General features: G+C 37.9%; 1 protein-coding gene across 2 annotated transcripts in view; it reads right to left on the bottom strand.

The window, feature by feature from the left end:
- The window catches only part of ABL1 (ABL proto-oncogene 1, non-receptor tyrosine kinase), a 208311-nt gene that overhangs the window by 52759 nt on the left and 138131 nt on the right, over positions 1-17421 (bottom strand). Inside the window, exons 1-2 of one of the 2 annotated variants that reach the window (XM_043989354.1) lie at positions 12888-13291; positions 303-479 (exon numbers count right to left, since the gene is read on the bottom strand). In XM_043989354.1, coding sequence (XP_043845289.1) covers positions 303-479; positions 12888-12972 — 262 coding nt within the window. In that variant the 5' untranslated portion in view covers positions 12973-13291. Of the gene's footprint in view, positions 1-302; positions 480-12887; positions 13292-17421 lie in introns of those variants that run through there. The other variant, XM_043989353.1, reaches the window with a different exon arrangement.

Raw genomic sequence — 17421 nt, forward strand, 5'->3', positions numbered from 1 at the left:
ACAAAAATATCATACACCAGATATAAATCAAAATGTCTCTATAACTAGTCTAGTTCTGCTCTGTATCATAAAAGAAACTTCACCTTGCATACTAATAGCTCTATTTTTCTTAAGCATCAATGTGGTATGAATTTTTAAAAGTAGTCTTTACTAAAATGATTTCTTCCATTTTTTCTAATGGTCTTTACTATTCTAAACTTTAAACCTATTATTTAAATGGCCTAAGTGGTGGTCAATCCAAGCTATAATTTCTCTGAATTTTGTCTCTTAAAATCATTGCTAGCAACTCACAGTGCTCTTACCTTTAGTGATACTTAGAGTGTTATCCCCACTGGCCACAAAATCATACAGTGCAACAAAAAGATTAGGGTCATTTTCACTGGGACCAGCAAGAAGGTTTTCCTTCGAGTTCCAACGAGCAGCTTCACTCAGACCTTGTGGCTCAAAATCAGGAGCAGTTACTGGCCTCTGAAGGGCTTCTGAAAGAGAAGAAAGGGAAAGGAGAGGAAAGGGGAGGACAGAGAGCAAAAGAAAGGAAGAAGGTAAGGAATAGAAAAATTGGAAAATGGAGAGAAAACAAAGCTAGTGTTACTCTCAGGTATGATATAAAAATCATTTACTTTTGCAACACATTTGAGTTCAAATAAGATCTCCTCTCTCAATATCTGTACTCTTTGTGCAGCTGGATAAAGGTGGCAAAAAAGATCCCTTAATTTAAAAATGATCCTTTAGTTTAGCTTTATTGGAAAATATAAGCTCTTTCATTCCAACGTGCTTTGGTGATGCTACTTAGATTCTATTTCTGAAATGGTTTAAAGTTTTCAAATTCATAATTTCAAAATTAATTTAGTTGGAAATCCTTCTGCCATCACATATGTGGAGTTAGGAAGACATCCTGCTCATACTCCAAGGTGCTTCCAAAGAAGCATCAGCACAGCTCCCCTTAGTGGATACTGATCATTTCCTCTCCATTGATACTTGCAATCTTCTGATTATTCTATGAGGAATTTATAAACTAACAACAGCAACAAAACCTGAAATGTGAATTTGAATCTAGAAAGGCAAGAAGGGATCTGGTATGTGCCAGAATCAAGGACAAGAGGTAGTGTAACAATGAGGACCTTGATTCTGGAATCAGAGAACCCCGGTTCAAATTCCACCTGATATTCATTATTTGTGCGTCCCACAGGCAAGTCTCTTTCTTGCTCTGGGCCTTAGTTTCTTCAGCTATAAAACAAGGGAGTGGGACTAGACGGCCTCTGAGGTCCCTTCCAGCTCTAGATCTACATAATTCTAGGATCCTACACAGAAAACAAAAAGTTTCTTTTTTAGTATAAAAGAAATCATATTCAAATTTTCCTTTTCCCTGCACCTAAAGAATACCAAAGCATCTCTTGCTAAGCCTCACCCAGACTAAGGAAGAGTCCTCATTTTTCTATTTACAAACAGCTGGATGTGTTCAATTCTGACCTAAACTCATTTCAGAATAGAACTAAGCCTTCACACCCATTATTCTGGAACAAGTTGGGGCTCTTTAGAATGCAAACCAACATGGGTGCGGGGGAATGAGGGGAGGGAAGTCTTTCAGGTTTAGCTTCTGGACTCCTCGGTAAAGTAAATCTTCAAAGATGGTTTCTTTTTAAAGGATAATTTTCAGCTTGTATCTTCACCAGATCTTGTTATCTCACCTTATAAATCATGAGGATAAAGAGAAGTAGAGAAGAAATGTGTCCCGTTTTAACATTAACATTTTCTAAACTATAGAATAGTCCCAATGACTTATGAGGTACTTGTTCCTTTAGCATATGTTACAGGATTTGAAATATTAAATACAAAGATAACTATCTTTGAAATATTACATCAAGAGTGTTAGGGGGCAGCTAGGTGGTGCAGTGGATAAAGCACTGGCCTTGGATTCAGGAGGACCTGAGTTCAAATCCAGCCTCAGATACTCTACACTTACTAGCTGTGTGACCCTGGGCAAGTCACTCAACCCTCACTGCCCTGCCCCACCCCCCAAAAAGAGTGCTAGTCCTCAACTAGACATTCATTATTAGAGAAAACACAAACAATAAAATGGAAAAGCTTGTTTTTGAAGTATATAAGATAGAGAAACATACACAAGTACCTCACTACTCCAGAGTTGTAGAATATGTAGAACATTTAAAGTCTGGTGAACCTGGGTTCAAAACATGTGTTCCCTGGGTGAGCCCTCGTTTGTACAATGAGTTGATGGATTAAATGACTCCTCAGGTGCCTTCCAGTTCTAAATCTATGAGCCAGGTACCCCCATAGCTTCATAAAGCATACATGTGTTCAGCCCAAGTAGACTTGTGCATTCTTATCAAACTAAAATCATGACCATAGAAACGGTTTGGGTTTTTGTTTTCTTCAAATGATACTACGTGACCTCTCTCTGCAACACTAAACAGTGTCTGGGTTTTATAAAAGAAATTCCATAATGGGGTAGGGGGTGGGGAGGAGATGAGGCAAAGACTGAAAAACACCTGGAGTCAGCAAAATGTAAATGACAGCCAGAGGCCAGCTGACACTTCAAAGTGCTGATGAGAGAAGTGCTCTGAGGGGCTACCCCCAAAATGGAGGCAGATGCTGGGAATTCTAGGCAATAGGATATGGCATTTCATAGGAAGGAAAGGGCCTCCCACTGCTTTCTGATTCAACAGGAAGGCAGGAAATCCAAGGCAGTCCCCCAATTTTCCTCCTCAGATTCTTCCCTGCTCCACAAATTAATGACTGAAACCTAGTGGGGAAGTTTGCTTATGACTGCCTTTGAATCAGAATACTGGAGTGGAGCCACAATCCAACACCAGAATCCTCCATTTAATTCCCAGTCCAGACTGATGTCAAAACTGACTCACAGTGTACAAATGCCAAGTTTCTTGCTTCATTTCATAACAAACTCCACTGTCAAAGCTTAAAAATGATCACCACTTAGAAAAGTTGAAAAAAAAATAGAAATCTTCCTTGCTTATTAATACTAATACATTAGTACTGCTGGTAAGTAATTATACCACAAAAGAAGTCTCCAAACTTTCATTAATATCCTTGTACATTTGAGAAGATTGCAGAAACAGAAACAAGTTTTCTCATTTCTTCTCCTTATAGATCCTTGGAATGGTGTAGAAGTCCCTACAAAAAATTTTAGTAGGTACTATATTTTGAAAAGGGCAGCTAGGTGGTACAGTGAATAGAGTACCAGACTTGGAGTTAGGAAGACTCATTTTCCCGAGTTCAAATCCAACCTCAGATGCTTCCTAGTTGTGTGAAACTGGGCAAATCACTTAACCCCAATTTGCCTCAGTTTACTCATATATACAATGAGCTAGAGAAGAAAATAGCAAACCACTCCAGTATCTTTGCCACGAAAACCCCAAATGGGGTCATGGAGAGTCGGACACAACTGAAACAACTGAACGACATTTTTAAATGATTTTGGCAGTCTCCTTGAATCTCTTAATGTATACCTCATGATCACTTCTTCCCAAGAGCCTGCCTTTGAGGGCAGCACAGTAGAGTGAACAGAGAGCGTGACTAACTCAGAAAGACCTGAGTTTGAGTTCTGCCTCTGCCACACACTGAGCAAATCATAGCCTCTGTGGCACCAGGCAACCCTCAGCTTTTAAAACACAAAGACAAACAAACAAAAAACCTACAAAGACATGCTCATCTACTTCAGTAAAGGAATCTTCTTCTCTGAGTTCCTGAGAGGTCTCAGCTTAACCAAAACCAAACAAAACAAAACAAAAAAGCCCAAAGCCCAAAACAAAAACAAAATAACACTCCTCTAATCACATCTAAAATGGTTTTCAAATAGTCATTCTGACACCAAAATGGCTTTCACCTGCCAACAAAAGTATAAAACAAACCCGAATCGTCAAACAAACACAATGTATCAGTGACAAAATACCCGGAGAGCCCTCTGATGGTATCCAATGGTAAACATGTCAAAAAAATTCAGTCCATACTATCCCATTAAGACACTAGATCTGGAGGTAGACAATCTGAGTCCCACTCTAAGGTTTGCTTTTTTAAACCAATCCTCCCATGCTACATGATAAATCCTTCTCTAAGGTTGTGCTGTGACTCAGTCAGTGCTCCCAACTGTTTATAAAAGTTTCTCAGATGGAGAATACTTCTGTTCTAGACTTCCAAGACTTGCTATTTAAGCAAATACTAAGGAACAACAAGGGAAGTAACCTTCTTATAAACTTCAATGGCTTGCTACTTCACAATCCCAGGGGGAAGAAAAGTCCTCCAACTCCAGGAAAAACATCCCAGAGAGGCTCCCAGACTTCCTATTGGCATTTTACACAGTCACAGTTTCCTCTAAATAGCGGGACTTGTCAGCTGTATTTCTGTATCTATTCTCATGCTAACCATCTGATTATTCCCTGCAACATTTCTGCATGGAAGTGGGGAAGATACAAGTACCCAATGAGTAAATTCATGCTCTTTAGTTTTGCTCATATTCAGTTATTTAAACACTTCCCACGTTGCCCTTGTTATTTCCTTAAGGGCAGCTCACTGCCTTCCTCCACTTCATCGAATATCTGTATTTTAAAATCTATAAAACAGATCCTTCCAAGAAGGAAGAAGGTTTCATGTTTTATTTAATACTCTGTTCCAGTTAGTGAGATCATGCTCAGGCTATTCTCAAATCAGTTTATAAGAATCTCATATAACTTTTTATACTATGAGCTTAGAGTAAAAGCAGCATTTCCCATCATTTGAATTTGGTTAGCATTAGCCAATTTCTTTATGCCTGGACCATATGCAGATATCATTTTATGTACACTGTGTCCAGTCAATTAATTTTGCATTTTTAAAAATAGCAAACATGTCTAAAGTGCTTCAAACTAAATAGCCCTAGCTAGCTAAGCCTAGTCACATCCTTAACTACTCTTTTAAAACCATTACTTGTTGAAGCACTTTACTGAGTGTTATAGAGGATACAAAGAAAAAATAAAGGTGTATGTAGTTCCTGCTCTGGAGCCTGAAATCGAGGTAATAGGGAGATAAGATTAGGATGTATGAAAAAACTAAATTAAACAGTATCAGAGAAATCACAGGACAGGGTATGTGTCAAATGAGTGAAATAGATAGAAAAAGTTAAAAGGGGGGAAGGGAGGAAAAGAAGTACACTGGTAACTGGGAAGACTTGATGGAGAAAATAGAACTGAAGCTTGAAACACAAATTTCACATACACACACACGCGAAAAGGATTGTGAAATCGGTTCAAATGAGTAGATCACCATAACACTTAGCAACCTAGAATATTCAGAAGTATTTAGACCAAGAATATCTAACCAATCTAGACCTTTTTTTTAGTTGAGAAACGGAGATTAAGGTAGAGAAAAAAGCCAAACTGAATGTAAAAACTTATGGAATGTTTAAGAGATGTAGTTTGTTTTTCTGCAGTGCATGTAATAATTACAACTGGTTGAAAAATGCTTTACTAGGCAGGGGTTCTGACAAATTTGCTTTAATGTAAAAAGAATTGTTTCAAATTAGCCCTTTCTTTGTTGGTATGCAAACTGATACTAGCTAAAGCTTTTTTAAAAGTTTCTCCCTTAAATAGGTTAACTTAACCCAGGAATTTTGTTTACCTTACTTATTAATTTAAGTAAACTTTTTTTTTTTGCTTATGTATCACCCCAGCTCCATGAAACTAGCATAAATCTGTATTACTAGTGATGGAATTGATCATGTTAAAGTATTTATTCAGGAGCAATTAGAATATTTAATCAGGGTAAAGTATTTAATCAGGTGGAAAGAGCACCAAACCAGGTTGTCAACACAAGGTCTGAATTCAAGTCTCTATTCTGTCACCTATTAGCTCTATGACTTTAAATGAGTCACTTCATGAACCTCAAGTTTCCTCATCTGCTAAACAGGGATAATAATCCTTGCCTACTTCCACTGTAATAAAATAAAACAACATAAGTAAAGTGCTGTATAATTATAAAATAATCTTTAAAAATCATTTCTAAAACTAGCTCTAGCTACCCACTCCTCCACCCTCCCACAACCAGCATAAAACTCACTAGCAAAGCAGTCAATAATTACTAGAAGGAGCTACAAACAAAAACAAAAGACAAGACAGCATGTCACCAAACATCTATTGAATGTCTACTCTGTGAAGGGAACTCTGAAGTTATTTTTGGAACTAAGATAAAACACTTAAGATTTAGACTTGAAGGGGGCAGCTAAGTGGCACAGTGGATAAAGCACCGGCCCTGGATTCAGGAGGACCTGAGTTCAAATATGACCTCAGACACTGGACACTAGCTGTGTGACCTTGGGCAAGTCACTTAACCCTCACTGCCCCACAAAAATAAATGAATGAATGAATGAATGACTAAATAAATAAAAGACAGACTTGTAAAGGAAATATAAATTTTCACTTGTTTCAAAAAGATGATGCACTTATTTTTTTAGATTCTTAACACTTTACCACAAAACTAAAACTAATCCATACTTTACAAGCCCATGAGGACATTCTATGCCTTTAAGTTAGGTACTTATGTAAGAAATATTGGAAAAAACGACAAATTTGAAGACAGAGGACTATGGTTGAAATCCTAGCTCTGTCACTTGGTACCTGTGTGCAAGTCATGTAACCTCTCTCAGCCTCAGTTCTTCATCTGTAAAGTGAGGAAGTTAGATTAGATGACCTCCATTCCAGCTGATCTTTCCTGTGATCTTTAGTTGTTCTATGGAGGACATAAGGCAGGAGACGAGAAAGGAGCCCTAAAACATGACTGTATTGCTGGAGTGACCCAATTAGTGCTTGAGTTGGAGTCAAGTTGAAACAGTCCCTATCTAGCCACCACTTCATGATTCTGTCTTTTATTTCCTGAAATATATGAAAATATTTTCATTCTGCCATAAACCATTTGCAAAGGATTAAAATCACTCCTCCCTTATGTTAGCCATATGATAGTTTGAAAGCATTCATTACACATTTCCTGCTCTTTCAATGTGGATTGTAGTCATTTGAGGCTTGATACACTGGGAATACAAGGTTAGTGGTTATCTTGGTTCCAATTTCTACATAGGTGTAAGGTTACCTGTTAATACTTAATTAGGCTCATTTGTCTAATTCAAGGTTGGTTAATTAATTTTCCATTACAGCAAGCATTTCAGACTGTAACTTGTCAATTCAGGCAGCTAGGTGGCTCAGTGGACTAGGCCTGGACTCAGGAAGACTCAAGTTCAAATCTGGTCTCTGATATTTACTAATTAGGTGACCCTGGGCAAGTCAGTTAGCTTCTAGTTGCCTTAATTCACTGGAGAAGGAAATGGCAAACCACTCCAGCATCTTTGCCAAGAAAACCCCATGGACAGTATTGTTCATGGGGGTCACAAAAAGTCAGATACAAATGAACAACAAGGAGAACTTATCAATCCATGGTGTTTTCTTCAAAAATCTGAAAATGCAATTTTGTCAATGTGAGGGAACCCTTCCCCACCCCAGTTAAGAAATTTCCTCTATCAATGCATATTAGTAACTGTCCTTTGGCTACCACTCTTAGAGGGTCAACTGAGACACTGAGTAAGTAACCTGCTCAGGGTCACACTGCCAATTTGTTAGAGGCAGAACTTGATCCCCGGTTGTCTGGATTCAAAGGCCAGTTCTCTGTCCGTTAGACAAAACTATGTCTCAGAATCCGCTCTGATACAATTATAAAATGGTATGATGCTCAACATATAGTTTTGTTTCCTAGGTTTTGGTCTTGGTGAGGGCCAAGTTACTAACTTTAAATACTTTTAAAGGAATGAGGTAATTGTAAATGCAATACAGTGATAAAGGGAAAAAGAAAATCCATGATTTCTGGTTATACAGAAGCAGAAAAGAAGTGCTGGTTAGCCTCCATTAGAGTTTTGGACTAAACTTTGCACATATATTGAAACCACACAACCTTCCTTTATCACAAGCCTAAAAGGAAAGGCCAACAGGCAACAACCCTAGTTTTACTGGCTTCCTTTAAAGAGCAGACCATCACAAAGCCTGAACATAAACACCAGCTACAAACATATAACAAGGCAAAGAACCAGACCAGAAGTCAGGAGGGAGGGAGGAAAGAAAGAGGCTCTCTCACACAGAGAACAACAAAAATGTCTTACTTTTTGAGGTGAAAAAGTAGAATTTAAAAGTCAATTTGAATAATAGTGACAACGCAGAGCTTTAAGCTCTTATATCTGTTATTCCTAAAGGCCTAGGACTAAAAGTGCAATTTATTTAGGCAAGGACACTCGATTTAATATGACTAAACTAAGAAACTGCTGGCATGGTTTAACCTGGGAATGTGGAGGTGGGGATAGATTCAAATCATTTGAAATGCATTTAAATGCTGCATTGGGACATCAATATTTGTAGTGGTGGTGGGTTTTTTTTTAAAGTTTTAGTTCCCTTTTTTCTGTTCCTATTCCAATTCTAAGGGCTGCATTTTCCAAACTTCAGCTCCTTAATTTCACACAAAGAAAGTAGTTTGTTTGAACTACTGTTTCAAATGTTTCGCGTTTCTGGAGGTGTCTCAGGGAAGAGGGCAAGGGGTGTCTAAAATGTGAAATGTAGACCAATGTAACTTTTCCCATCCCCAACTAAAATATTTACCATGGGGAAAAGTGAGGGTCAAGAGAGAGAGAAGAAACTTTCCAGCTTAAAATCAAGTACAGGAAGTATTAATTATGTGCATCAAAACTAGTCTGAAAATGAATCTTTTCTATATAATAAGGGATGGACAATTTAGTTCAATTCTGAGCAACTCAACTGAAAATGAAAACTTCAATGTCAACACTAAATAAGAATATTTTTAAAACTATATGTTTAGGGACAGCTAGGTGGCACAGTGGATAAAGTACCGGCCCTGGATTCAGGAGGACCTGAGTTCAAATCCTGCCTCAGACACTTGGCACTAGCTGTGTGACCATGGGCAAGTCACTGCCTCACCAAACACACACACACACACACACACACACACACACACACACACACACACACACATACACACACACACACCCAACCCAACTATATGTTTAAAGTCCAAAGGAGCCACAGTTCTATCACCTTACAATCTGTATACCCTTATGGTTTTGCAAAGTCTTTTCACAAGTAATATATAATATCCTTAACAGCCTAATTAGGGAAGCAGAACAGATAATATCATTATTTGACAGATGAGAAAACTGACACCCCAAAAGAGGAAGTGATTAGTCCAAGGCAACACAACTAGTAAATGAAAGGTGGGAGAAACTAGTTCCCTCAATTCTCATTCCGGTTCTCTTTCTACTCTATTCACACTGGAATGGAGTTGATGGTGTTCTCTGTGACAACAACCCAATAGTGTTCCAGTGCACTGTGGTAGAAGAAATGCTGACAGATGTAAGGAGACGGAAGGCCTGGGTTTGGGTCCCAGTTTTGCCACAAGAGACTTTGAATGAGTACTTCACCTTTTGGGAACTATTTCCTCATCTGAAAAATGACTGGTTTGGGATAAATGTTCTCTACTGGGTCTCCAACAGTTCTAAGACCCATTCTAGCTTTAATGTTCTAAGACTCCATATCTTTTTGATGATGTAAAGAATAACTAGCAAATAGTAGGGACTTTAAAAATGTTTGCTGACTGGGAGATCAATTGGCGTTTTCGTAAGCAAAATTAGGCAATTTCCCTAATTTTCTCATATTACGTGAGAATTTTCCTTTAATTTAAGAGGCAACATAATTTATAAAGAGAAACAGAGCACAGTGCCTGGCCCATAGGAATCACTTAATAAATTCTTGTTTTATTCTGAGAAATGCGATTGTATTGCTACCATATAAAACTAGCAGTTATTTGCAAAAAGATGAGTTTAAAATGGTCCTTTGTAAAAGTGTTTGCAATGTTCTCAAAGGGTTGGTTGAATTGCTATTAATTACTGATTTACATAATATGAATGTATCAAAATAGCCACTCCTACCGACGTACAACAAATTTAAATGGTAAAAATTAATTCAATGTCTGAAAGGAAAATATTTCAAAACATCACCAGATGGGGCAGCTAGGTGGCACAGTGGATAGAGCACTGGCCCTGGAGTCAGGAGTACCTGAGTTCAAATCTGGCCTCAGACATTTGACACTTACTAGCTGTGTGACCCTGGGCAGGTCACTTAACCCCAATTGCCTCACTTAAAAAAAAAAAAAATCACCAGAAAATTGAATGAGCCAGAGATTACATGGCTTAAATGTCACAAAGAGAAAATTAGGCCTAGATGCCATGAAGTTGGGCATCACAAATCAACTGCTAAAAGGTGTACAATTTTTACTGATATTATATTCCTTTCCCTCCCTCCTCTACTCCTGTTGGAATCCTCTCATTTCTGAGATCAGTTATAAGAATTTAAAGGGTACCACTGATATCTTACATTTTTCCTGGAGAAAAGTGATTCTTACTAATAATAATTCATATTGGGTTCAAAAGAACAGTTTTATATTGGAGAGAAATAGTCTGTGTTCAGATGGAATTGTGTATGAACAGTCAAGTTGCTTTACCTGTTGTGGAAAAGAAATCAAAGATTTGATTGTGGTCAACTTTATTGATCAGTAAATGAAAACTTCTGGGCCAAACAGAGAATAAAATGCTCAACCAATACTTATTCATTGTTTGAACAATTATGAAAACATATTCCCTGTAGGAACAATTGTATGACTGACTGGAAACGTTAGTGAAAATGCAAAGGTAAGATTACTTACCCAGCTGTTGGCAACCTTTTTTTTCCCCCAAGCAACTAATGACCTTAACATTTCTTAAGTCATTATCACTGAGATTTAAAGTCTCAAATCAACTACAAAAACATGAATTCCATTACCCTATCTCTATCTAAACACAGTACTAAAATATGAAGATCTCCTAAGAATGAATTTCTAGATACTTGAGTTACTCTTATACATGAAGTAAACTTCATGTTTACTTAGGCCTAAAACAATATGCCACACCATGAAAAGTTTTTTGAGAGAGATTTTTCCTGTTTTTGTTTCTCTAATTACCAGTAAGATAATTCAAAATTCCAGAATTTCTAGAATGAGGATTTCTAAAATACTAAAATTTCCAAATTGGGAAATTTGGACAGGGTTATTCAATTTACCCCAAGAAATTTCCAAGTTTTAGAGAAAATGAGCGTCAAATGACTTTAGTTTTATTCCAGTTCCACTGATACATACATTGATACATAACTGAACCTCTGGCTCATCTGTAAAAAAAAAAAAAGGTTTTGATGAGATAATACTTAGTCTCTACGGGTTATTGAGTAAATAATGGGCAAAAAAGTTTTCTGCTACTTGGAATACAAATGCTATTTGAATTACAAGCTTCATCAAACTTAAATAGTGAGAACTATAATCACTCAGAGCAAACTTGGAGACCCCCAAAAAACCTATCACTTTAGAATGCTGTGATTTTTCTCCAGCTTGTCTGATCTGTAAATTCCTTCTTATAGTACAGCAAGCATACAAAAACATCAAACTAGTGTGTGAAACAGCTGTGCTCATCCTGTTTTCAATAAAAATAAACATTTTCCACCTATCTCACTGGAATTTAAAATCTGGAACAGCATACCTAGACTTCATAGAGCCCTTCCAGGAAGTCAAGGATTCAGAGAGAAAAGAACGTGGGGCTAGTAAATAAGTGAGTCCTTAGTTTCCATCAGAAACTTACTAGAAATACATCTAAAAACCAGAACACTTCATAGGCTTTAATAAAATTCCATTCTTCCTAAAAGCTTCTCTCTTTATTACTCAATTCTGTTTTAATCAATAACCACTTATTAAACATTTAGTATGTGCTGGGCATTGTGATGTGCTTTGGGAATACAAAGATGAAAAATTCCAGCTCCAAAGAGATAATTAATACTCAAGAAGATTAAAATGCTAGGATTAGGTCTTAGAGTTGGAAGAGATCATATCCTCACGTCCAAACTCCTGATTTCTGGATGATACCATATTGTTATCTCCAAAATCTTGTGATATTAAAATGATTACTAACAATCACAATGTGGCCAACAATTTCCACAGAGATGTTAATGCCACACCAGCCACTACTTACTGTGGTCAATTTACTTTTTACAAATCTTACACCTTTTTAAAGTTTAAAAAAAGGAAAAAGAAAGGGAAAGGAGGCAGCAAGAGGAAAGAAAAAAGAAAGGTGGGAGAAAGAGAAAAGTGAAATGCTCCCAGCACTAGGCCTTATTATTGAAAGAAATGAGAACATAAACTTTTTCCAAGTACTTTGACTCATTTAGAATTCCTTTCTAGATCATTTATCTTTCTTCCCCAGCATAAGAAAGTTATTCCTCCAACCAAATTCAGGGCCTGTAGATAAGATTGGGATGAGGTTTCTCCCCATCTACTCTTGGATGATCAGAAAGAGGACTTGAAATTTTGCAACCATAAATGGTATAGCCATGTCCTCCTAGTAGACGAAGCTTAATGCAAATCACATGTTTTCACAAACACGAATTCACACTTTTAACATGCAATTCTCCGTTAACGGTGAAAACTACTCAAGTTTGGCTATTTGACAAGAAGACTATCACGGATACTTTATCAAAACTTCCTCATTTAAAAACTTTGCCAGAAACTCTGGTGAAATAGCTATCACATCACAAATTACAATTCTAACCTGGAACCAAAATCCTTTCTTAATTTATATCCTGGGAGGCCATATCTACACAATGAGACTGCTCTTCTCACAAAGCAGGGCCATGGGGCTGGCTAGGGAGAGGCCTAAACAAACTGGATTCCGTACTTCAGGAATCCAGCCCCTAGGCCCTCAGGACCCAAGCCTGTCTTCTGAAGCCAATTAAAAGCTATTGGAGCCTTGAACTTACCTTCCAAATAACAGCTGGAGGAAGAGGAAAGTCCCTTCTTTGACTTGCAACCCACCAACTTCAAACAAATCTCCAACATTTTCATTTGTTAGAGAGCGTCCTTGATATGTGTTTTTCCTCCCTCCCCTCCCCGTCCTTTTTGCTTGAATCAGTCTCTCACATAAAAATCCTTTTGAGAAGGCCAAAGAATCCAAAGCTCTGGATTATTAAAGTGCCCAGTAATGGGGCTCCTCCACTGTGCCCATGTTGCCTGTAACTTAAGTACAGCTTCTTGTTCCTTTGGGGTCCCTCTTTTGGCGGGAGAAAAAAACCCCACAAAGTTGAAAGCAGTTATTCCTTCTGGCAGCTCCCAGACTGCCATCCGCCCCTCATTCTCGGGCCGCTGAACACTCAGTAGAGTCAGAAAGAAGTGCTTGGTTCAATTGCCAACAAAGGGCCCCCTTCAGGCTTGGGCTGTCTGACTTCATGACATCAGGCAGGCTAGTAACGCCCACAGAAGCCCAAGTGGGTGGATTCTTAACTCTTTCATTACCTGGGCCACAGAGAAAGCCCAAAAACCCCCCAGACTTTGCTTAGCTTTCCAGCTGTCCTCCAGCTTCTCGAAATTTGCTGCCCAGTGTGGTGTTATTTTTCTCCCCATGGCAAAATATTCAGATGAATTAATTAGAGACAAATTTCTATGGCAAAATGAAGCAATAAAAATGTCTTAATACCTTAAAAGAACCATACTCTAAAACCCAGCCATTTAAAAACAATCAAATCTAGCTCTCCCAACCATATGCTTGCTCTAAAATTTGATGACTGTTGTGCTAGCTCTTGTGAGAAATAAGCTGAATGACTCCAACAGTGAGAAATACTATTATTCATAATCTAGTCCAAATCTTTCATTTTATAAAGACACATGGGGGCTAAAAAGGTCATACAGGTAAGTACTATCTTAGCCAGGATTTTAACTCTGGAATTCTGGTGTCAAATCCAAAAACTCTTTCCACTAATTCACAAAGCCTCTCGTTTGACTCATAAAATCTATGGTGTAACAGGTTTCTAGCATATGTTGGAGCATTTCCCTTTTAAATTGAAAACTTAAAACTAAAATGGCAATCTGTTAACTTAAAAATGAAAACCAGCAACATCAGTTTAAAAATACTGATCATAGCATTCACATTAATGCATTAATCCATGCTGTGGAGTGTCTGCTTTCTCAATAAATCTGAAACACTCTACTTCTTAAGTTGTCTTCATGTCATCCTGAGGTTTCTCCAAATCTCTGGCTTGGGAATGCTGCTGCATAAGGAAGAATTCCACTCAAAATCTTATGCCAAAGCACATCCTATGTCTCAAGAATGCCGTTGAATAATGCAGAAATTCCAGTGGAATTACCTCTACTAGTGCCATCAATGCAGGCTGATTCAATAAATATCAGAGGGATAAATAAACAGTATGTTTACTGTATTAAAGGAACAACGCTTTAATACTTTATATCTAGGTTCTAAATTATTTTATTCTTCTCAGACCTAGGGTAGAGTTACACACTATTCAAAGCAGTAATAAGGCATGTGGGGAAATGGAGGTTTTAATAAACTGATAGCACAGGAAGAAATGAGAAGTATATCACATGATGTCAAACTTTTGAGTATTGTATTAGTTTGGATTTTTGTGTGGTTAAGTAGGTAAAAATGTGCCCTGATATAACTACTGCTACCACTACCAGTAGCACCAGGTAATCAATAATGTAATTTCTATTCAGCACAATAAAGTTTAAAAATAATTCTACACACACACAATCACCCAGTGAGGGATGTAGTAACACACCCCCATTTTACGGATGCACTGAACCCTGAGGCTTATTTATTAGTTTGATTAATTAGTCTGAAACTGAGGTTCAGAGAGATGGACGACTTGCTTGAGATCACACAGTGTGGGAGTCAAGATTTAAGCTCAAGCTTTATGATCCCAGGAATAGGGGCCTTGTCACAACAGCAAGCTTCCTCCTCATTCTGTTTCTTAGGGGAGTTATTGTGTCCTCTGCGTACTAAAGCATAATGCTGTACAGCAGCTGGAACATTACAGATTCAAAATACATTTGAAATAATAGAGGATACATGGAGTCATACCTAACAGAAGTAAAATTCTTGTTAGGCTCCAAATTTCCTTTTCTCTAATAATATATTTTTCTTTCTAAATGTCATTCACTATATACCACAGCAGGAAGCTCATCACACCCTTCTCTTTTGTTGGACTCCCATTTTAATTACTTTGGTTAGAGACCAGGATTGGGGGAAGAGGGTGGCCTCATCTGCTACAAGGGAACCCCAGGGTTAGGAAGGCACTGACAGCAGCACTAGTCTCATGAAGCAAAGCAGTACTTGCTTGCTGCTGAGCGCATTTTTTTTAGTCTATCTTGTAATGACTCAAACTTGGATAAATCTTCAGGGCATCGTGCATATTAAGTAACAAGATATTCACTTATGCCTGCCAAAGAAAGCACACAAGAATTCAAGATTGGACTGGATATGGTTTGGAGGGTTAACACTAGTGTATATCATATAACCTATTATTACATACCATGTTAGATTTCAAGTACTATATCTCAAATCATGGGCTAATGCTGATAGGTGTTCATTAATGGGCATTTGTTACAATGTTAATCCATATCTTTAAAGATTATTAAAAAATGGAGGGGCAGCTAAGTGGCACAGCAGATAGAGCACTGGCCCTGGAGTCAGGAGTACCTGAATTCAAATCCGGCCTCAGACACTTAACACTCACTAGCTGTGTGACCCTGGGCAGGTCACTTAACCCCAACTGCCTCACTAAAAAAAAAAAAAAAAAAAGGATCTAAATCCTCTGCTGGTACATATTACGTTCTTATACATGCAGATATGGGCAGATACACAGTGTGGTTGCAGAGGTGTCGAACTCAAATAGGAACAGGCCAGTAAACCATATACAAGTATCTCTCCAGGCTGTATATGTTGACTTAGAAAATCACATGTTAACATCATCTATGTTGTTCTGAATTTTTATTTATTTTGTTAAATATTTCCCAATTACATTTTAATACGGTTTGGGGCACTTGGGAGTACTGCCAGTCACATTGGTCCATGGACCTTGTATTTGACACCATGGTGAAGTAGAGAATGTTAGACTTGGAATCCAGAAGACCTGAGTTTGAATCTTGCTAGAGCTTCTAATTTATTAGTGACCAGTCATTAGATTTTAGGCAGTATAGCTAGATAGCAACTTTACACCAGATTTGAACCCAGGTCCTCCTGACTCCAGGACCAGTGTTTTATCCACTGCGCCACCTAGCTGCCACTGATGCCATCATTCTTGATAAAGGTCTGATATTCAAGACATATAGACATTTAACAGAACTGTACAGGACCAGAAGCCATTGTCAATATGAAAGTAGTCACAGGATATGAACAAACTGTTCAAAAAACGATTGTAACCTATTAACAATTATATGAAAGAATGCTCCAAAGAGGCAGCATGGAGTAGTAGATAAAGCACTAGACCTAGAATAAGGAAGACCTGAGTTCAGAACCATCCCCATCAGATACTTAGTAAAACTCATTTGTAAAATAAGGAGGTTGGACTTGATGACCTCTGAGATCTCTTCCCATTTAAATCCATGATGTTTAATTCTATGAAATTGCTAATAATAAGAAAAATGTAGGGGCAGCTATATGGCACAGTAGATAGAGCACCGGCCCTGGAGTAAGGAGTACCTGAGTTCAAATCCGGCCTCAGACACTTAACACTTACTAGCTGTGTGACCCTGGGCAAGTCACTTAACCCCAACTGCCTCACTGAAAAAAATTTTTAAAAAAGAAAAAAAAAAAAAGAAAAAGAAAGAAAAATGTAAATCAAAACAACCTTGAGGTTTCACCATACATCCATCAAATTGTTAAATATGACAGAAAATGATGGTCTTTCTTGTGGAGTCATAGAAATGCAAACAATGCTAGTGCATTGTTCGTGAAACTGTAAATGTATACAACTATATAGAAAGCAGTTTATGCAAAGGAACCGAGGCAAACAGAAGTTAAGTAACTTGCCCAGGGTCACACAGTTAAAAAGTGGGGGGGGGGGGAGGAGACAGCTAGGTGGCTCAGTGGATAAAGCACCAGCCCTGGATTCAGGAGGACCTGAGTTCAAATACTGTCTCAGACACTTGACACTTACTAGCTGTGTGACCTTGGACTTAACTCTCATTGCCCTGCAAAGCAAAAAAAAAATTTTTTAAAGGCTCTAAATCACCATTGATTTAAATGTAAATTAAAACAACTGAGGTACCACAGAGTATCAGATTAGCTAATATGCCAGAAAAGGAAACTGAAAAATGTTGGAGAAGATGTGGGGAAATCGGGACACTAATGCACTCTTGGTGGAGTTGTGAACTGATTCAACTATTCTGCAGAGCAATTTGGAATCACGCCCAAAGGGTGATCAAACTGTACACACTCTTTGATTCAGCAATACCAGTACTAGGTCTGTATCTCAAGAGATCATAAAAAAGGGAAAAGAA

This window comes from Dromiciops gliroides, chromosome 2 (genome assembly GCF_019393635.1).
Source record: "Dromiciops gliroides isolate mDroGli1 chromosome 2, mDroGli1.pri, whole genome shotgun sequence".
Taxonomy (NCBI): domain Eukaryota; kingdom Metazoa; phylum Chordata; class Mammalia; order Microbiotheria; family Microbiotheriidae; genus Dromiciops; species Dromiciops gliroides.